The 22,136-nt window shown below is 44.9% G+C and overlaps 1 protein-coding gene across 4 annotated transcripts in view; it reads left to right on the forward strand.

The window, feature by feature from the left end:
- Positions 1 to 1,885: 1,885 nt before the first annotated feature.
- The window catches only part of SCG5 (secretogranin V), a 53,365-nt gene continuing 33,114 nt past the window's right edge, over positions 1,886 to 22,136 (forward strand). For all 4 annotated transcript variants that reach the window (XM_006193776.3, XM_032481558.1, XM_032481559.1 and 1 more), the window contains exons 1-2: positions 1,886 to 2,023; positions 3,502 to 3,734. In XM_006193776.3, the coding sequence (XP_006193838.1) occupies positions 3,509 to 3,734 (226 nt within the window). In that variant the 5' untranslated portion in view covers positions 1,886 to 2,023; positions 3,502 to 3,508. The remainder of the gene's footprint in view (positions 2,024 to 3,501; positions 3,735 to 22,136) is intronic.

Raw genomic sequence — 22,136 nt, forward strand, 5'->3', positions numbered from 1 at the left:
AATGCAGCAATGTCCTTTTATATCCATGGGGGTGGATGAAATTGAATTGGAAGACTAATTCAGTAAGAAGGCATAAATTAACTGTACAAATCACCTGAATAAGTGGCTTTTCTGATAAGATTAATCAGTAATCAATAATGAAAGATATTTATTTAAAAAAAAAACACCCACAGGTCACTCATTTTTTTTTTAGCTGAAAGCTGCAGTACAGAATAAAGGATTATAAACATGCAAACCTGAATATGTGATAATAGGAGAAAGTCAGAAAAGTTGAGTTTTAGATTTGATTTACTGTCTCTATTTTCATTTCTTCTTATACAGAATAGAGATGTTACTAATTTCATTGGGATATTTAATCAAATGATATACAAACAAATTTAACGAAGTTTGAAGTGTCTGAACATGTGCAGTGACTCCAAGGACTATTTAAACTTTGTTCTTATAATAAAGATCTAATGCTAATTTATTATAAACAAACAATACAATTATACATAGAACTTAATAGACTGCTTGGCAATGTTCTGAAATCACTGAAAATTTAATATAGGATTTTGAAAATCATGAAGCCCAGGACATAAAATAGATGTTTCACTTTTAGAATATCAAATTTCATATGACGCATCCACATTTTAGAGTATTTGAGTCAAATTCCCATTCAACAGAAAGGCAGTAAATTGTTATCGCTTCTCCATTTTTCCAAGCACAAAATGAAGGTAACAGTGAAACATTAAAGTAAAGTTCAGAATTAAAAAAAAAAAAAGGATGTGTGAATAATAAATATTAAACCCCAGCAGGGTCTTTGAGCCTTGAACCAATAGACAGTATTTGTCCTGTTGACTTAACGTGCACTGAAACAAAAACTGGAAACCGAAGAGCATCTGTGGAAGAAAAGGTGGTAGGAAGGAGGCTTGGCTTCAAACCAAAAGGCTGCGTGTCTCACGAATGACTTCTGCAGGTCCCCTCTTCATTGTATAAGTTAGTGTCGATGACAGTAGACTTGGGGACTAGCACTAGGGTACAGAGTTCTGGATTCTAACCTCACTAAGGTACTTGATCTTGGACCTCCAGGTACTTTACTCACCCCAGTATTGATGAAAGAAATTTGCGATACTATATTCCTTGTGTGGTGTTACATTTCAATTCTTGTGTCTGAACAAAATTCAGATGTTCATAGTTGCCCTAAAAATCTTATATAAAAAACAGAAGACATTCTGGATCTACCTGGATACATTTCGGCAGTGTGCAGGGAGTATGGTTTCTCTTCCAGCCAAAGGACTTTTACTTGATAGTTGGTGGGGAAGTTTAGAAATAACATTCAGAACTAATAGACCTAGAGGTTTTCACATGGTTTTGGTTTATCACTTTAACAGAAGTTTCTAGCATCTTATATTAAACATCACATTTTTCTTGCTCAGTGGGAAGGCTTCTGAAAGCACTCATATACCTGACCATTGCCATTATTAAAAGTTCTTAAGGTCGCTTCAACTCGTTTGTCTCTCCTGTCTTTGCCTTGTTGCCTCTTGCTCTTCAAGCTAAAAGACTTTAAAAAAAAAAAAAAAGGTTGCTCTCTCAGCTCTTTGGAGAACAAGACTTTATATCTAGGAGAGGCTTTTAAAGAGCCTTTCCTTTACAGAAATAGAAATGAGGGGTTATAAATATTTCAGTTTCAGGGCAACATTAAAAGGTGTGCTATTGAGGACAAAGAACAGAAGGGGCGAGGCGATCTGGCACATTGTTTAGATAATCGCTTAAGAAAAGGTTAATTGCTTCCATAGGGGTCGATAGAGGAAGAGGGTCTCAGGAAATGTGTCTGTGGAAGGCTGTGCGGCTCAGGGCATAAGGCACCAGCACCTGCCTTGCATTCTCTGGAGTCCCGGCCAGGCAGCCTCCACCTGCTGGAGGAGGGGCCGGGGCGGAGCTAGGATGAGGAGGGAGGTGACGCACTAGCGACCCAGATCTCCTCGCTCCCCGCCCGACCCCCGCTAAGGCCCGGACAGCGGCAGACCTCGCCGGCTGCCCCTTGGTGAGTCCTGCGCCGATGCCGGCTCGACCTCCTGACCCTCACCCCAAACAACGGGTTCTTTGCAGTCGGGAGTGGGGGAGGGCGTTCTGCTGAAATCCTTGCTCTGGAGGCTGGGGGCAGACAAAGGAATCCGAGGTTCGGCTCTAAATAGGAGGGAAAGAGTCCCGAGGAAGGAGATTGTGTAGCTCATCAAATCAGAACGGTGTTGACTGAGGGTGTAAATGAAACAAAGACATCCTGCATTCAGAGCAGACCGGGAAAAGATGGAGATGGTCTGAGAGGCTGGTGTCTGCCTCCGGCCTTTTCGGTCAGAATTGCAGGCTTTGCTGTCTCAGCTGTTTGGAGAACAAGGCTTTATATCTAGTAGAGGCTTTTTAAAGATCCTTTCCTTTACAGAAATAGAAATGAGGGGTTATGAATATTTCAGTTTCAGGGAAGAAATGAAATGGACGCCGCCGCCACTTCCACCCCCAGAGAAGAATGGTCAAAAGAGGGTTTTGCATGGCCACTACCTAAAGGGTCCGCCCTAAGGTTTAGCAGCTGCAGAGGGAAGCTGCAAGAGTATTTGTCCCCTTGTTCTGCAGGCTTCTGGTTCCACCGAAGCCAACATTCAAGACAGGCTGACTGCCTAGACTAGTTTTCTCCCTCTCTACCTGTTCTGTCTTCTCTCCCACCACCCTTATTTCCCCCAAATTCTAACCTCCAGAGTGGTAAGGCAATATTGCCACCATAATGGCAGTCTAGTGGGCACCGTGCCTGGCGTTATTCTGACACTTATCCTCACAGTAACCCTGTAAGACCCATGCCTGTCTCAGTCCCTTTTGCAGAGAAGGAAGCTGAGGCATTTGCCCAAGATGGCCCTGCTAGCATGTGGTAGAGCAAGCATCCCTCATCTCCCTTGCCAGACTGCAGGCAGGACAGGTCTGAGCTGTGTGCATTTTCACCCCACTCAGGATCTCAAATGTATTAGAAGTTTGTTAAGCAAAGATGCTCCCTTCCATCACTCCTAAGTTTCTGTGCTGCTTTACCGTTTGTGTCTTGCCACTCCTTCCCATGAGCCTTTTCTCCCCCAAGACTAGAAAAGTCAAGATGTCACTCTCCCTCTCCCTTTCTCAAAAACTGAAGCAGCTTTTTGTTGTTGTTTGCTTGTTTGTTTTAGTAAGAGAGGGAGAAAGTGGTGGGGTTAGGGATGATGCAGAACTTTCAGGGAGCTGCAAGGGCAGTAAAAAATGAGTGAGAACTGCTGGTCCAGTCTCATCTTCCCGAGAATGCAAGAACAGAAGGAATTGGCTATCTCGGACTGTTTTGTTTCTTTAATACCTTCCCCCAGCAGTTGCCTGGCTAGAGTGGACCCTTAAAGCCTTAAGGATTTTTCATTGCAGTCCCTTTCTGGTTGGTCCTTGGAGTGAATGCATTATTGCATCATCACAATTGCCAACTGTGGCCAGTCGATGTATGTTTGATCTTTTTTTCTGCAGGTTAAAAATGGTCTCCAGGATGGTTTCTACTCTGCTGTCTGGCCTAGTGTTTTGGCTGACATTTGGATGGACTCTAACATCTGCTTACAGCCCGAGGACCCCTGACCGGGTCTCCGAAACAGATATCCAGAGGCTGCTCCATGGCGTGATGGAGCAGTTGGGCATTGCGAGGCCACGGGTGGAGTATCCAGCCCACCAGGCCATGAATCTTGTGGGCCCACAGAGCATCGAAGGTATTTACTGTGTTCTGCCAGTTTGAAGTTTCCATTAGCAGTATAGTAATTAATACACATTGAGGAAACTCTACTTCCTCCCTCTGTTTGCCCTTTCTTCTTATACTGCACAGTATATACGTATACACATACACACATACACACGAGACTGTAAGAACCGTGAGAGCAGGGCCTTATCTATCTAATGCACCGCTGTAGTCCTAGCACCTAGCACAAAGTCTGGTACATTTATGTTTATTAAGTAAATGAAGGAGCATCTAGTGTTATCTCTTAAAAAAAAAAAAAAAAGGGTTAGAACCCAGACCCCATGTCTTCTCCCAAACTGAAATTTTGGAAATTGTGTCCCCAGTTGGTTGCCTTTAAGCCATGGTCAGCTAGTATTTGTAAAAGATCCTCAAAATATAGGACCTAAAGGATCTGATTTGATTCTTAGAGATGACATCAGATAAACCCAAAAGGAACCAAAAGAGGTACTGACATTAAGAGTTTCTGTCAAAAACTTTTTTAAAAAATACTTTAAAATATAACACATGTTAATTTAATTGTTTTAAGGTGGCAAAACCATTCCTCTCTGAATTTTTCTAAGTTTCTGGCAATGGTTGTAATACTTTTGCTAGAAAGTAGTACTTTGTTATTTAGTGATTTATTTATGGAGAGAATCTGAATCTTGTTTTTTTTCCCAGAGGGGGAGGTAAGTAGGTTTATTCATTCTTTTTTTTTTTTTAATTAAAGTACAGTCAGTTACAATGTGTCAATTTCTGTTGTACAGTGCAATGTCTCAGTCATGTGTATACAGACATTTATTCATTTTCATATTCTTTTTCACTAAAGATTATTACAAGATACTGAATATAGTTTCTCATGCTATACAGAAGAAACTTGGTTTTTTAAAAATCTATTTATGTATATATAGTAGCTAACATTTGCAAATCTCAAACTCCCAAATTTACCGCTTCCTACCCACTTTCCCCTGTAACCATAGATTGTTTACTATGTCTTTGAGTCTGTTTCTGTTTTGCAGATGAATTCATAGTGTCCTTTTTTTTTTCTTTTTTTCTTTTTTTTAGATTCCACATATGAGTGCTATCATATGGTATTTTTCTTTCTCTTTCTGGCTTACTTCACTTAGAATGACAATCTCCAGGTCTACCCATGCTGCTGCAAATGGCATTATTTCATTCTTTTTTATGGCTGAGTAGTATTCCATTATATAAATATACCACAACTTCTTTATCCAGTCACCTGTCAATGGACATTTAGGTTGCTTCCATGTCTTGGCTATTGTATATAGTGCTGCTATGAACATTGGGGTGCATGTATCTTTTCAAATTAGAGCTCCCTCTGGATATATACCCAGGAGTGGGATTGCTAGATTATATAAGTCTATTTTTAGTTTTTTGAGAAATCTCCATTCTGTTTTCCATAATGGCTGCACCAAACTACATTTCCACCAGCAGTGTAGAAGGGTTCCCTTTTCTCCACAGTCTCTCTAGCATTTATCGTTTGTGGACTTTTGATGATGGCCATTCTGACTGGTGTGAGGTGATACCTCATTGTAGTTTTGATTTGCATTTCTCTGATAACTAGTGATATTGAGCATTTTTTCATGTGCCTATTCGGCCATTCATATGTCTTCACTGGAGAATTGCTTGTTTAGTTCTGCTCATTTTTGGATTGGGTTGTTTGGTTTTTTGTTATTAAATTGTATGAGCTATTTATATATCCTGGAAATTAAGCCTTTGTCAGTCACATCATTTGCAAATATTTTCTCCCATTCCATAGGTTGTCATTTTATTTTGCTTATGGTTTCTACCCATTCATTTTTTTAATAAAGGTAGTGGAGATTGAACCCAGGACCTCATGCATGCAAAGTGTGCACTCTACCGTTAAGCTATACCCTCCCCACTGGATCTAGTTCTTATAAGGTGGTGATGAGCTGCTCTTAGGAACAGGTGCCTGTTTCCAAGTCTTAGTTTGTATCCCCTTGATTCTGAATGATCTCCTTCTCTACCAAGGTGGAGCCCTAAAGCAGTAGCCTGGTTCATTTAGTTTAAACACAAGAGAGCCTTTCAAGTGTTTGCCAACAGGAGTGGGTCCTAAGAAAAAATGTGAATTGTTTCTCTGAGTTTTATCAAAACACACACCCAGTAAATCCTATTTCCTATGCATTGATGTTGTATAATTTTGCCTGAGTCTGTGATTTCCTGAAACAGCTATCTGCCTTGGGGGTCCTGGGAATACTATGAATACGCTTTTCATTTCTTTCTTGTTACCCATCGTTTTAAGCCATTGAGTGAAACTAACTCTGTGGGATTGTTGTCTGTTGAGGCTGACATTTGATTTCAGGAATGGGTTAACACAGATGATCTGAATCAGAAGCATGCAATCCTAGCACAGGGCCTGAAGCAGAACAAATCAAACAGGGCTTCACGCCACCCCTTTCGAGAAGAATCTAAGTCCTTTCCAGCACCTGCTGCCACCTGTGACTTTACACCCTAAAGTGTCCATTTCAGACCAGCTCTTTGGAGACAGTAAATAGCTGTCCTTTTAATGCAGTAAGTGCTTGTTTAGTCACCCAGCTGTTGTCATGGAGAAGGCTTTCTAGGTTTCCATTAATAACCAGAAGCTTGGTAAACAGCAACTCCCTGGGCCTTAAAAGCCTGTGTTTATCCAGAGCCTCATTTTCTTCACTCTGAATCTGACCATTCCGCACTCACTCTGTGCTGGCCCCCACACAGGAGATGGAGGCACAATTCTCAGTCTCAGGGTGGGAGCGGGGAGAGGTTAGTACAGTGCATCACAGCCAGGGTTTTGATAGATGTATAGGCAAGCTGCCACCATGGAAGTGAAGAACAGAGTAATTTATCCTGCTTGGGAGTGGATGGAGAGGGCTGTAAGGAATGCTTCTTTGGAGAAGCAACGTTTGACCTGGGTTTTGTGGTTTGAATAGGAATTCATCAGGGATGGCAAGTGAAAAGGCATGGAGGTTTGAAAGAGCACAGATTAGAACAATTCAGAATTTAAAACTCTGTTTTCATTATTACTTTTAGGGTAATGTGACGTCATGGCCATGTTGGGTCTCCTCTAACAGTGTCTGAAAGGGATGAATATTGGCTTGTTTTTTTGTTTCCTATTACTATTTAATTTATGTAGTACACGTTACATTTAGCAGCTTAACACAATACCCTTTTTTTTTATTGAAGTATAGTTGATTTACAATGTTCTGTTAGTTTCTTGTGTACAGCATAGTGATTCAGTTATACACATAGATATTCTTTTTCATAATTCTTTTTCTTTTTAGGTTATTACAAGATATTGAATGTAGTTCCCTGTGCTATACAGTAGGTCCTTGTTGTTTATCTATTTTGTATATAGTAGTTAGTATCTGCTAATCTCAAACTCCTAATTTATCCCTCTCCCCTTTGGTAACCCTAAGTTTGTTTTCTGTTTGTGAGTCTGTTTCTGCTTTATGAATAAGTTCATTTGTGTCACTTTTTTTAGATTCCACATATAAGTGATATCATTTGGTATTTGTCCTTCTCTGTCTGACTTACTTCACTTAGTATGATAATCTCCAGGTCCATCCACATTGCTGCAAATGGTATTTTATTCTTTTTTATGACTGAGTAGTCTTCCATTGTGTATATCTACCACATCTTCTTTATCCAGGCATCTGCTGGTGGACATTTAGGTTGCTTCCCTGTCTTGGCTGTTGTAATTAGTGCTGCTATCAACGTTGGGGTGCATCACCCATTTTCTTAATCTCAGTTTCCTTTGGTCAGGAGTCAGGTATGGGTTAGCTGGGCCCTCTGCTCAGTCTCATCAGGCTGAAATCACAGTGTTAACAGGAGATGCATTCTTGGCTGGAGCTCAGAGTCCTCTTCCTAACTCATCTCAGCTGTTGGCAGAATTCAGTTTTTGCTGCTGTGAGACCAACGTCCCCTTTCTCTTGCAGGCTGTCAGCCAGGGTCCCTTTCAGCTCTCAGCGGTCACCCTCAGGTTGTGCGCCACTGGCCCTCTCACAACATGCCCGAGGGAGCTGATTGTGATACAATATAGTTATGGTGGGGCCTATCCCATTATCTTTGCCACTTATCCAGGGAGGGATAGCCCACTGCTCTCACAGGTCCCACCCACACTCAAGGACAGAGGATTACGCAGGGTGTGGGAATGCAGAGCTTTATACCAGTAGGTGGGAGTCCTGGGGGTTGTCTTAAAATTCTGCCTATTAAAGTTTGAGTGCAAGCTAACAGAGAAAATGGTCCAAGACTTTAGGGGAAAAGGAAACAAAAGCCTGGATTTTCCCCAGTCCTGGACTTTGGCATTTAATTTATTGGGTGATCTAATACTTATTCAAGTGAGTGTAGGATTGTTCCCACTCGTCCATTTATTTGCATTGTCTCTGCTCAGACATTCAGTCATGCTAATTCCCAGGCGTCTCACAGACTTGTGGAGTACCGTCCACACCCCTTCAACATTTATTTTAGCATTTTATTATGAAAGACCAAGTTAGAAAAGTTTTTCTTTTTAATATTCATAGGAAGAATACACATAATACATATATTTTGGTGTGGCTTTTAACACACATTTAACATAAATGCTTCCCAAAGATACCTGGAATTAAGTGCCAGCTCCATCATTTATCAGTGCTTTGACCTTGAGCAAATTACTTAACTTCTCTAAGCTTCCATTTAGCTTGGGGGTAGGATTTAAATTTACTCACCTGCAAGCAGGTATATTCTGGTTCAGAGAAACAAAAGCAAAGCTTTAGCATACTCGACTACACGACCTTGAAATCATTTCTAAATGAGTTATCCATGTCACTGTAGGTGACAATTACTGGACTCTGAGTTCCTTGCATGCAGGGCTATTCATTGGCACATAGAAACAGTTTTCTCTTATTGTGTCTGCTCTGATTACTTACATAATCCTTAGATTAATCTCATTATTGAAGAGGTGTATTAGCTCTCAAACATAGGATTACAAACTAGCCTTTTAATATAGGATATAGTATCAGTGTAAATGACCACTAAGTCACTGAGGTCATACATCCCACCAAAAAAAAAAAATTCCTTTCTTTGATCCCATATCCCTTCTAGTTAAGGCCCATTTTTCTTTCACAGAGTCTTTTTCACACAGGCTGATGTGCCTCCGCGCCTCCCGTTCTCTCCTGGTCCATCGTCGTCTGCTGTTCTCGCCACCCACTTGTCAAATCAGCAAGTATTCTGTGAGTGCCAGGCACTGTTTTAGGTACTGAGGAGATGAACCTCATGAACCTCAAAGACTGGTAGGGCCGGGGAGGTAGAGTCATTAAATAAGCAAATAAGTAAAGTATGTGATAAATGAAGTGGTTAAGCTGGAGGTCGTTAAGCCAGCCTCCCGGTTGACCTTCTCTAAGTGGTCCCGGGGAGGAAGCATTTGCCCAAAATACCCAAAGAAGATTGGGGGTTACTTTGCTCTGTACATTTTTAAATTTATTATGTTTTTAGTTTTTATTTTTAGTGAAGTATAGTTGATTTACAATGTTGTGTTAATTTCTGGTGTATAACACAATGATTCAGTTATATATATATATATATTCTTTTTCATATTCTTTTCCACTATAGGTTATTACAAGTTATTGAATATAGTTCCCTGTGCTCTACAGTAGGACCTTGTTGTTCATTTATTCTGTGTATAGCAGTTTGTATCTGCTAATCCCAAACTCCTGATCTATCCCTCCCCACCCCTTCCCCCTCTGGTAACCATAAGTTTGTTTTCTATGGCTGTGAGTCTATTTCTGTTTTGTAAATAAGTTCATTTCTATCGTCTTTTTAGATTCCACATATAAGTGATATCATTGATATTTGCCTTTCTCTGACACTGACAAATTTATAAATATTGGCATGTGATGGTTCCAAATAATTAATAATAATTAAACCAATATTGCCAAACATAAAAATATCAAAATTCTTTTTCACAACACTGAATTTTTGACATCAAATTTTTTATTTTAAAATAAGGAGAACCAAGATTATTTTCCTAACAAATATCAAGTGGAGGAGTCTTTGTAAGATGAGGCCTGTTTGAATGAACCTCTAGCCAGCCTTAGGCCTCATGAAGGAGCTGCAGTGCCTCCACTTTGCCACAGGGTGGCAACAGTTGCTTCCCATTTGAAGGTTGGAGGGCTGAGCCTTAAACACTGAACAACCTGACCTGGGCGTCCTGAAGTTTCTGGCTGGCCTCTCTCTGCTGATGGAGGAAGGAGTGGGGCTAACTCTTGATCCAGGTATCCTGACTAAAATCTGTTTCTAGGCTATCATCCTGGGAGAGGAGTGAGAGCGATGGGTTTGAGGGCTGTCTTTGAGTGAACCAGGGCCTCCAGTTTGGCCCATGTCCTTTGGGGTTCCATTGAGCCCACCCTAATCCCAAATTCTTAAAATTTCCCTGGATGACTCCCAGTTTAGTGTTTTTGGCAATTGCACAGATAGTGGTAAGATATTGAAAAGCAAAAGGGGGATGTGGAGGTTTTGCAGAGGGTGGGGGAGGATAAGGAGATGAAAACGATGATCTGTTTTCCCTCCATGTTTAAGTCGCCCTGGGGCATCCAGGTGCAGGTGTCTAGAAGGCACTTAGATGTACATGACAGGGGAGCGATGCCTGGGTGAAGGAAGGGATTTGGGAGTCACCCCTGTATTCTTGGTGGCTGATGCTACAGAAATGGATGAGGTTACCCTGGGTGAGCATCAAGCAAGAAGGCAGAGCCCCTGAGAAAAGGCCTGGAACTCAGTCCACGGGACCAGATAGAAGACGCTGCCGTAGAAACTAAGAAAGATCGTGTATTAAGGAGAACCAGAAGGGTGCAGTGTGAGCAAGGAAAGTGTTTCAAGAAGGGTCAGTGGTCTGCTTTGTAAAGTCAGCAGAGAGGCCTTGTGAAATAAGGACCGTTGGGTATAAAGTGTTCATGAGCGTAGCAACACGGAAGTTCCTGGGGGCTCTGGGCAGAACGGGTTCTGTGGAGTAGTGGGGGCAGAAACCACATGCAGGAGACAGGAAAGAGGACACGATGCAAAAACCTGTTCCAGGATGTCACATAGTGGAGAGAAGACTGAGTACCAATGTGGGAAGATGCAGGTTTGGGGATGATGGAGAGATGAGGAAGGCTTTTGTTTCAGTTGTCGTCTGACAGATTTAAACTTGCTTACGTGCGAACTGGCAAGAACTGCGATGAGGGAGAGCTGAAGACGTGGGCTGAAGAGCAGAGGACTAGGGGTCGACAGTCCTGAGGAGGTGGGAGGGGGTGGGCCCGGAGCATGTGGAGGCCGGGGGTTAGGTCTTTCCTCCGCTGGAAAGAAAGAGAAAAGTCAGAGCTATGTTGGGATGCAGTGAAGTTCTGAGATTTTGGCCTCAGTATTTGCAGGCACTTTGTGCTATTTTGAGCCACTTGCTCAGAAGTCAGAATGCCCTGCAGTCAGCCTCCCAAATCTGCTCCTTTGTATATGTCGCATACACCTCACCTGTATTTTTGGTTTTTTCCTTAATGGAGGCACTGAGGACTGAACCCAGGACCGCGTGCATGCCAAGCATGTGCTCTGCCACAGAGCTATACCTCCCACCCACCCACCTATATTTTTTTTTTTGATGTTTTAAAATTTCAGCAAGACTAGTTTTAACTTTTTATGAATATAATTGAACTACTAGTCGTTTACTAATTGTATTAGAAACTTTTTATATTTACGTTATACAACTCTCAGATCTCTTGTAGAGTCCAAGGTCAAACGATCTAGAGAATGTCATCTTTGTCTATTTTCTTTTTTTGCTTAATAGTAATAAAAGCTACAGTGAGGCAGAAATCAAGAACAGAAATGGGAAATAGTCTTAAAGATCTGTTGAGAAGATTGTGTGCACATTTTCTGTGACTTTGCAGCAGTGTAAGAAAGAAATGATTTCATTCTCACTGAATACACAAAATGTGAAGTCATGTGAATCCCCCCAAAGTAGCAATTTGTCGAGAAATCACAATTTCAAAATAGGACACTTAGTCATTGCAAACAGTGCTTCCTGCGTTTCCACTGACCAGCAGAAATAGGCTGTTGGTAAGGACTGTTCTCAAATTACGTGAATTTTGAATCATGTGAGACTCAGTTCGTCCCTTAAAAAAATAGTGTCTCATAATGGCAAAGAGGTCCACACAAAACCAGCACAATTTACAAAAATTAAGTTTGCTGTGTAACAACTGCTAATAGCTGCGCCCAGTGGGTGTCTGATCCGCGGACAGTTGTGAGGGGCTCACTTCCATGCAGACCGGAGCCTGCGTGAGGCTGAGCCTCGCTGTGTTTTCATGGAATCAGTAGAACCAGACGTGTTAGTCAGAGAAACAGGACAAATTATTTATATGTGTGTATTGTTACATAGATATCGATATATATACACATACATATACAAATTTATGATTTATTTATAAATAAATATGACTCTGTCTCTCTGACATGTGAATATGTATATACACACATCTGGTTCCATGGAGCCTAAAGGGTGTGCGTGTGTGTGTGTGTGTGTGTACACATCAGCTGACACATACAAAACGGGATGTGTGTATACATTTATTATGGTGGCTAATAATAATAATCAAAGAGGTGGCAGGGAACAAGGTCCCAGCTTGGACCTGCTCTGGGCTTCAGCTGGGACAGCACGTCTGGGAGGACACCTGCCAGAAGCCTATTTGCACGAGGAACTGAGAGACCTCCTGGGGAAAAGCTCAAACTGAAGGGAGGAGGGGCCTGGCTGGCCGGCCTGGAGGCAGGGAGGAGTCCTGCCTTCATGGTCAGTGGCAGGAAGGAGGGGGTGCTTTTTAGTTCCTGTGATGCCCAGTGCTTAGTTAGGTTTGCCTCCCTGTCCAGCCTCTCGTGTGAATCCTGCAAGATGGAGGGGTCGTTGGGTACAATGAGAAATGAAATGGAAAGATGTGTTTTCCTAAACCCCTGGGGTTTAGGGGCATACGGTACACTGAGGGGTCTCCCTCAGCCCTCACCGCCCAGGACTTTACAACAGACCTGCTGCGGCTGGAAGGGCTCTGTGGCCAGAGGCTGGAGGACAAAGTGGTGCCCAGCTGAAGGGACGAGGGGAGGAAAAAGGGGTGAATGAGTAAGTGCCCCACGGTGGGGGGCCAGTTCACTGCGTTCAGGATCATGCATGGATTTAGAGCACTTTCCGGGAGATGAGGTCCTGAGTGAGTAGGTGGGAGGAAAAGCCAGTGAATTTTGGATTATTTGGGTTTAAAAAGCTCAAGCCATACTGACAGGTGTAATACAGGCTGAATGCTCTTGACTGAAATAACACTGGTTTTCACCTGCTGGCATGTCAGAGGCCACTGTTCCCAAACAGCAAACACAGTGAGGTTACTTCAGCAGATATGTGGTGAGCGTCATTATGTGCCTGGTCCCCTGGAGGCCCTGCAGGTACAGAAAGCAGGGCAGGCGCTGTCTGCTCCTGCAGACCTTACGGTCTAGTGAGGAGGGCAAGTAGCACCTCATCGTAAATGCCGATTCACGGGCAGTCTGTATAGAACAGCACATTCAAAGAAAGAGCAACAGTGAGCCCAGGAGCAAAGACCATCCCTAAAGACGCCCCGTTTCCCAGTCTGGTCCAAGATCAAGCCTGTCCGCAACCACGCCATTAGTCGACTAGCCCGAGAAGCAACATGCCGTGTTAGACAGAACAAAACAGAAGAAGGGTGCTCCAGGGTCTAGCGCAGGCTCTGAACCACTCTCCGATGCTAGCTGCGTCCCTCGGAGAGTCACTCCTGTGACCTTCTTGTTGCACGTCTGTAAAATGTGGCAAAGATACCTGCCCTCCTGGCCTCAGTCAAGGAAGGGATGGCACTGCGCAGGAAGACGGTCTGAGATCCAGAATCTATGACAGTGTTCAATAACACAATACTGTCTTTGTGGATTGTGATCATTTTCCTTAGAAAATCAGGGCTTGGTGGCAACTATCACTGTGTTGATCATCTACTCTGGTCACTTATGTGTGTCACCTTGGCTGGGCTATAGTGCCCAGCAGTCTAGATGTTGCTGTGAAGGTTTTTTTTTTAAGTGTGATTAACATTTAAATCAGCAGACTGAGTAAAGTACACCACTCTCCATAATGTGGGTGAGACTTACCCAATCAGTTGAAGGCTTTACTGAAGAGAAAAGACTGAGGTCCCCCTGGAGAGGAAGGAACTCTACCTCCAGGGTCAAAATCACATCAACTCTTCCTTCGGCCTCCAGCCTGCTGGTCAGCCCTGCCGATTTCAGACTTTCCAGCCCCCACCCACAACTGCATGAGTCAGTTCCTTAAGATAAATCTCTGTGTCTCTGTCTCTTTCTATCTCTCTTTCCTTTTTTACCTTAATTATACTTTATTTGAGTGCATCTTATTTAGACAGCTTGCACGTTTCAAATCTCATTAAACCTCTCTCTCCACAAGGATTTGGGACAATAGAATAAAATTATGCAGCAATAGCTAGTCCTCAAACAGCAGTTCCATATTCTTGAGATGCACATGATATTTTATAAATACGCAACTCATCCCTGAAATTGGTATAATTCATGCTTATGTTTTTACAAAACCGAAAGCCCTGTTGTAACATTACAGCGTTCACTTTAGTGATGTCATGGTGCACTCAAAAGTAACTCTCATGCACTCCCAGTTTGCTTTCATCTGTGCTCATGGAGAGTGATAAACTGCCCTCAGGGTCGGCCAGTCAGACCCCCTCCTCCCTTCAGTTCGAGCTTTTCCCCAGGAGGTTTCTCAGTTCCTTGTGCAAATAGGCTTCTGGCAGGTGTCCTCCCAGACGTGCTGTCCTAGCTGAAGCCCAGAGCAGGTCCAAGCTGGGACCTTGTTCCATGTCACCCGAGACTTGACATCTGGAGAAAGGGTGTGGCCCGAGCAGCAGTGCTGAGTCACAACAGCACACGATTCCCACGGTAACTGACAAAGCGGATCACACTTATGTGGGGAATGGAATGGTGGTAACGGTTTTATGGTTTGCGAAAATACTTTCCTGAACCCTGTCTCATTTGATACAACCTTTATAACGTTTTTTTTTAAAGTGTGAAGTTGCCCACAGTCACACGGCCTGCGCTTTTCGAGTTAGTTGGCAAGCCAGCTGCGTGAGGTTTGTCTGCGTCTCTCCAGCCAGCTGTCTTCTATCCCCGCAGACTTGTATAATCCTGTGATATTTAGCTGAGAAGCTGTAATGATGCCGGGAGTCGCGGTAAACCACAGGCGGATTTGGGCAGATGGTGTTTCGGGCACATGAAGCTTCGGAAAGGAAATTTTCTGACAAACTGCCCTTTTGGAACAAATCGGTGCAAATACCTTGGGCAGCACGGTTCATAAAGAAAGCTATTGAAGCAGGCTGGAAGGGTTCAGCCGACCACAGCTTGGCACCACAATTAGAGCTAAGCGTGACTTTGGACTGTGGTGTGCCGTGTGATTGGAGTAGCAGAAGGGACACGTGGTGTGGAGGGTGGGGGAGGGGGCCCCCATGTGCTGTAGCGGGAAGAGCGCCGAGGTCTGAAGCCCAGGAGTTCTAGTCCTGGCTCAGACCAGCCCTGTGGCTCAAAGCAAGTCTCTTAAACTCTATGAAGTTCAGTTTTCCAATCTGAAAAAGGAGGTAAGCTACCCAGGCCTTCTCACAGGGTTGGTACAGCAGTCAAATTAAGTAATGTATGTAAAAGTGTTTGGGGCAATGGGCAATGTTAATCCTATGTGAAGCATCATCGTCTTGGTCATTACCACCTTCATCCAACCACAGATGTAAATGGCTTCCAGGCTGGAAGATGGTCATGTCTATGGTCATCTCCTGTTCTCCGTTTCCTGGGTCCTCCTAGGCTTGGCCTGGGAAAACTGCCTGCAATAGTTGCATGATAAACTGGAGGAACCGCCCCCTCCCCAACTGACCACAGGTCTTAGGACGGGCTCTGCTTTCTATCAGTGCTGACCTTAGCACTTAACTATAGTGAGGATGGATGCTTCCTGAAAACCAGTAAGTAGCAACTTTTCCTCACCTAACCCTGCTCTGTTCTATTTCTTCTCCTTGTGTTTGGCCATGACATGGGTCATAGAAGCATTTTGAAAGTCAAGAAGACTACTTAGCTGGCACGCCAAGAGTAAAGCGTACTCATGTGGACGTAAGAGACATCGGTGTGAGAATGGTGTGCGGATGGGTTGGAAGGCATGTTCCTGATGGCTTGGAGCACGTGTCCACATCCTGGCATGTCTGGCTGGCTGTGATCAATACGCTTCCCCTGAATCACGTGTCGTATCAAAATTAGGGGCCGGGGATTAGCAGACACACGTTACTGTATATAAAATAGATAAACAACAAGGGCCTACTGTATAGCGCAGGGAACTATATTCAATTGCTTGTAATGTAAAAGAATCTGAAAAAAATATATGAATACGTGTAACTGAATCACTTTGCTATACATCTGAAACTAACATTGTAAATCAACTACACTTCAAAAAAATTTAAGAAAAGAAACAAAACAAAAAAAAATAGCACCTTGCACATTTCCATTTTTATCTACTCAGTAAGTAATTACTGAGTGCCTACTCCATGCCAGGAACTATGGCCTTGGTACATGTTAAAACCAACAAACACGCATCTAATTTATTTACAGAGGATCTTTGTGAAATGGGGACGAGCCAGGCGTTGTCTTCTTTTGACCTGTTAGTAGAGGCTGAACTCTGCCCAGAGGAACTGAGCAGTGTTACAGAGCGTCAGGGACGGGGCAGGGTTGGGCTGCCTCACCCCTCACTTCTCCACTCCCGGATGGGTCTTCCATCAGGGCTTCTGTCTTGAGGCGTCCAGAGGTGTAAGAGTGAAAACACACAAGATAGACTAGAAATGCTGAACTGTGTTTTCACTCACCGCTCGCTCCAGTGAGGCAGGTCAGTTAAATGGGTGTGATACAGACTGGTGCCCAGGGAGCTGCAGAGGGGTGGTAGGGCCCAGTTTCTCCTACGTGACTAGCATCCTGGTTTATGGAATGTGACATCTGGATCAGAGAAAGGGATGTAAAAACTGAGTTGCACACCTACAACACTCTAGGATAGAAGCCGAGAGCCCAGGATGTGGGTCAGACAGTCACTGTGACTGGAGCTCTGGAGGGAGGTGCTGGCCCCCAGGAAAGATGTTGCCGGTAACTTGCACTTGAACTGGGCTTCCTTGAGGAGGGACTGTGTGGATCATGAAGACTCAGGTTCGGGCAAGAAGAGGTGGGAAGAAATAGACTTTTTAGCCAGAATGTGTTGAATGCGGGGTGGTTGTTGGGGAGGTGGCGGGAAGGCCAGACACTTTAAAGGTTGCCACCAAGTTTCTCTCCTTAGGAGCATTTGGAGACAGGGCTACGTGGCCTATGTTACTCAGGGCCCTAAGCTCCCCCAAGGAAGCGCCTGCCTCCCACCTCCTGTCCCCTTGCCTGCAGAACGTCCCATAAGGTCTCTCTCCTTGCAGATATAAAAGCTGCTCCAAATCTGGAGATGCCCTCGAGGGCAGCAGCGGTGGGGATGGGGACCCTGGCTGGGGGCGTGGATGGCGCAGTTCTTTTTGTGTCTGTCAAATACCCACACATTAGGACCAGCACCGTTGGCATCTCCGGGGTGGAGGTGGGTGTTTCTTCGGTCACTCAGCATCTCGGGATGTCAGAGAGAGAGTCAACAAGAGAGCGTGCCTCCTGCCGTGCCCAGCCCGTGCAGGGTGACCTGGGTCGTGGCTCCTTTCTCTAGCAGCTCACCTTTTCCTTGAACCAAGTGAGTGGACCCACTGGATCATAAGCTCTTAGAGGCTCAGATGCTGTCCTCTCCCAGCACTTTAGGGGACACGGGGGCCCAGTGGGTGGTGGCCCAGCATGCAGTGGGAAGAGAGCTTTTGTGTGGCATTTGGCCTGACCAAGCTAGAGCGATACTTACCCAGGGCCCGAAATGACCTTGGTGCCAGGCCCTTCCAGAAGGATTCACAGCAGGCTCTGGCACTGCTGGTCCTCTCCCCCAGCAGCCTGTCCAAGTTTTTTTTTTTGGCGTGAGACAGATTGTGACTGAGGTGACAGTCCAGGAGGCTGGCCTGCCCCCCAGAGGCCCAGGGGACCTTCCTGATGCCATCTTCCTGGTACGAGAGCTCAGCAAGCCGGTGTCAACAAGCCCGGCACGTTTGGATGAGAGCCGGGTGACTAACGTTTCCCTCCCCCTGGGCCGCAGGGATGGCCGTGGCCTGCGGGGAGGGGCCCCTTTGCTGTGAACTACAGAGATGCCCATCCCCTGGACTGAACCAGTGGGTCGCTTCTCCTGTCTCTTGCTTGAATGCTTTTTTTTTTTTTTTTTTTTGATCCTTCAGCAGATGATGGGAGGGACCATTTGTTGAGTTTGTCCAGACTCAATTGTCCTCGGTCGCTGGAGTGTGCAAAAATATGGCAACAATGCAGGTGCTATGGCCTGAAGATGTTTCCGAAGTTGGGAGGGAGCGGGAAGAGCAGTTCTTCTGACAGTAAATGATGCATTGTACTAATATCAGAAGGATTTTTTTTTTTTTTTGCTTGTGTGGTCAGTGAAGAGAATTTCTGGCACTTGGCTCTCATGGAACTCGGTCTGTGTATAGCACGCTGGAGCCTGGTCAGCGCCTCTGGCTTTTTTTACAGGCGGAGCTGTGGTGCCTGGGGGTCTGGGCTGTGACGGCAAGACGTGCCTGCGGGCAGGGAGTGGTCAGCTGGCTCCCAGCTCTCCAGACCCAGGCTGTGAGCAGAGTGTGGTACCCATGCAGCTCTCTCCACAGCCTGTCCAGGCCTCCGGAGCCTGCTTCAGTGCCTCCATCCCTGCTCCCAGACGAGTCAGCTCTCCTCCCTCACCCTCAGGTCCCGCACCCATGAAAGTGCGTGGATGACCAGCTGCCTCGCTCCAACTTAGGCAGAGTTGCTAAGAGGCAACCAGTGGGATCTCCCACTGCTCCAGGTGGGACCAATGCTGTTCTGATGTAGAAGTAGTAGGAACGTATCCTCGGCCTTGAGCTCTGCCCTCTCCAGATCATTTTCAATTTCTAGGGGCAAATTTGTAAATAGAGCTTGCATCATTCAGTGGAGGGGGGAAAGTGCAAAAAACCCAAATGGATGGATGAGCCCCAAACCATTCACCTGTCGCTTTGGTCGATAAGAGACACACACATGACACCTGGGTGTCCTTTGGTGCCCTGTGTCCCCCTCAGGCCCAGCCCTTCAACCCCAGGGGCACCCAGTGGGTAGTGTCAGAACAGTGTCAGCTGCTCACCTACATTAGCCCCCGGCCTGAGAACATTTGCCTCCATGAGTTTTGAGTAGACCCAAGAATTCATGTTATCATCTTATCAACCTGATATTAATCTACAGTCTGGGGAGAACACATCAAAGCTGACTTGGCTCCAAAAGTATGTTTGAAGAGGGTGATTGAGATTAATTAAAAGGTTGGAAAGCACTCTGTTTATAATATATATATGCAAGTTGAGGTGTACAGCAGGTGAGCCGTTGGCCAGGACTGACCAGCTAAGGGGGGGATAAGGGTCTGGATTCAAATCGTGTGAGTTTTCCCTCTCAGCATCCTTGATGCTAAGCCAGAGAATTCTGTGTTGTGGGGGCTGCATCCCTGGCCTCTGCCCTCTAGGTGCCGGCAGAACTCCCCTACTTGTGACAACCAGAAGTAAATGTCCTCTGCAGGAGAATCACGTCACGGCAGGCTTTGTTTTCCCTGCCACAGCACATTCAGAAGGAAAGTTGAGGTACCTTTAAGGACTCTTTAGGTGGTATGGATTACTTATGTTAATAGTAATTTTTCTTACTATAAAAGTAATAAAGGCCATTGTAGATGATTTGGAAAATAAATTATTTACAATCTTACCACTACAGATACCTTCTTTCAACATTTGGGGCGCTTCTTTCCAATCTCTTCCTGTGCGTACATGTGTACATTTAAAAACCATACTGTAAATATTTTCATCTGGATTTTTATAGTGTGATAGCAGAAGCCTTTTGTGTTTAAAAATCACTGTAATTATTTTTAGTAACTGCGTTCTATTCTGTTATGTTTACCCCACAGTTCAGTTAAGCATTCCCCAAATGTTGGACTTTTAGAGTTTTTCCAATTTGTTCCCATCAAAAACGTTGCTTCAGTGAACATATTTGCACATGAATGTTTGTGTAGGCTCCTGAGAAATTCTCTAGGGTTTGTATCTCTATGAGGAGAAAAATTGGGTCAGGTTCCACGCCTGTTTTTAGGCTCCATTTCCTACCCGTTGTCAGACTGATTTCTGTAAATGTCAGGCTAACGTGGCTGCTCTCTCTCTCCCTGTCTGTGGGACTCGTGTCTCACTTGTTAACTATGAATATTACCTTTTAAAATCTTTAAATTTGACAGGCAAAAATGACATCTCATTGTTTCAATTTGTGTTTATTTCATCACTGACAAAACTGACCCTCTTCCCATCTGTTATACAGCTATTTGCTTTTCTCATTCTCCAGAGTATTTTCTAATCAGATGCATTGTTCTTAAGTAGATCTGATTGAGTTTAGCCACTTTAAGTTTTACTACTTGCCTTTTTCACAGCGCAGACTTACAACTGAAGTTCCTTAAGCTTTTTAGGGGCAATGGAGGAAGACCACAGGCAAAGACTGGGAGAAGAGACAGAAGGGGATGCCTGTGTATAAATCGGAGATTACCTAAACTAGGATTAACGGAACCCTGAAGTTGGAAGAAGAGGAGAGAATGGCTTGTGCCTGAGGTCCTTGGCAGACCGGGTTAGAGATTTCCTGTGATGGCCACCAGGTGGTGCCATCGGCCAGGGACGATTTGGTACCTCTGGTGCGGGCACACAGGGTGACGGTACTGATGAGTGGTCACAGGTGAGTGAGGTGATAAGGAGGCTGAGTGCCAAACACGCAGGACATCCATCCCCTAGTTGGGTGTTTGTAATTAACCTGCCAGTGATCATGAGTTGGCATGGTATGCGTGTGCGCGTGCACATACCATTTGGCTCACCTGTTTAAAGCATACACTTTAATGGGTTTTGGTATATTCATATCACCACAGTCAACTTCAGAACATTTTTATCACCCCTAAAAGAAACCCCCTTCCCCTCAGTCATCCCCTCCAGGTCTGCCCCCTCACCCCTCCCTTCACATGCTCCTCCCCTTTCCCAGCCCCTGGCAACCACTAATCCATGTTCTGTCTCTGGATTTGTCTGCTCTGGACACTGCAGATAACAGAACCGTGCAGTGGATGATCGGCCATGATAAGGCTGTTCTCTGTTACTGCGTGCCCCAGCCATCACTATGCCAGTTGACTCTTTGTAGTAAGAGGCATCAGGGTAACTGGATAGAGTATCTGAAGCGTGGTGCATTTCCAAGCCTGTTGGGGTGGAGAACAGTGATCGTCTGACTTGGTGGTTAATCAGAATCACCTGGGAAGCTTTTAGAATTAAAGATTCCTGGCTCCCAGTCTCTCCAGGAATTTAAATTTGGTAGTTCTGGGGAGCTGGGGGCTGCTGAAAAAAATTTTTTTTCAATGCCCCAGGTGATTCTAATGATTGTCTAGCTGTCAGCAATGGGCAGTCAAGTAGTGGAGAAAAGGAAATCTGGTTTTGAATAGAGAGAAGCATGAGGAAAAAAAAGGCCCTTCCCTGCAGACCCGCTCTACCAGCTGCAGCTTCAAATCCAGGGCCTCCTGTGGGAAGGGAGCTGCACCCTCATGGCCGCCACGGCCACATGCTGCAAGGCTGGTTCATGTCAGAGTGTCCTCTTTGACTCGGCGTGACAACAGTGCATTTTTTTGAAGGCCGTCAAAACCAATGACATCAGCCTTCTTTACTGTTGGGCTGGCGAATCTCTGCAATGGGGTCTAGCAGAAAGAACGCACAGTTAGAAGTCGGAAGCTCGCCAGAATACCCCACTGAACACTCCCTGGGGCTCTTGTGAGCATCTGGTGAGAGTGGGTGTGAGGTGTGGCCCACCGCGCACGTGAGGGTATTGGAAGCAGAGGATGAGATGGGACTTTAGAGAGTATCTCATCCACCTGCCTCGTTTCACAATAGAGAAAACCGTGGCCCCGAGAGGTGAAGTTCCTCGCTGAAGGTCACGCACCAGCTGTTAGCTGTGCGGGCAGGACTGGGGCTGAGGGGTCAGGTCCCTCGCTGCCATCTCTTTGCCACTGTGTCTTACTCTTCACATCTGTCTCTTTTGGGACCTGAGGAATCATATCCAGTCACCTGTCATTTTCATAAGTGGGGAAACCCAGGCCTCATTTGTCCACGGTCCCCGAGCTAATGGATTTAGATTTGCTTTGGATAAGCGGGAGTTAAAACAGTGACAGATGAAAACTCCAAGATGGCATTCGTGGACGACTTTTAAGAAGAGCCCA

This window comes from Camelus ferus, chromosome 6 (assembly GCF_009834535.1).
Source record: "Camelus ferus isolate YT-003-E chromosome 6, BCGSAC_Cfer_1.0, whole genome shotgun sequence".
Classification (NCBI taxonomy): Eukaryota; Metazoa; Chordata; class Mammalia; order Artiodactyla; family Camelidae; genus Camelus; species Camelus ferus.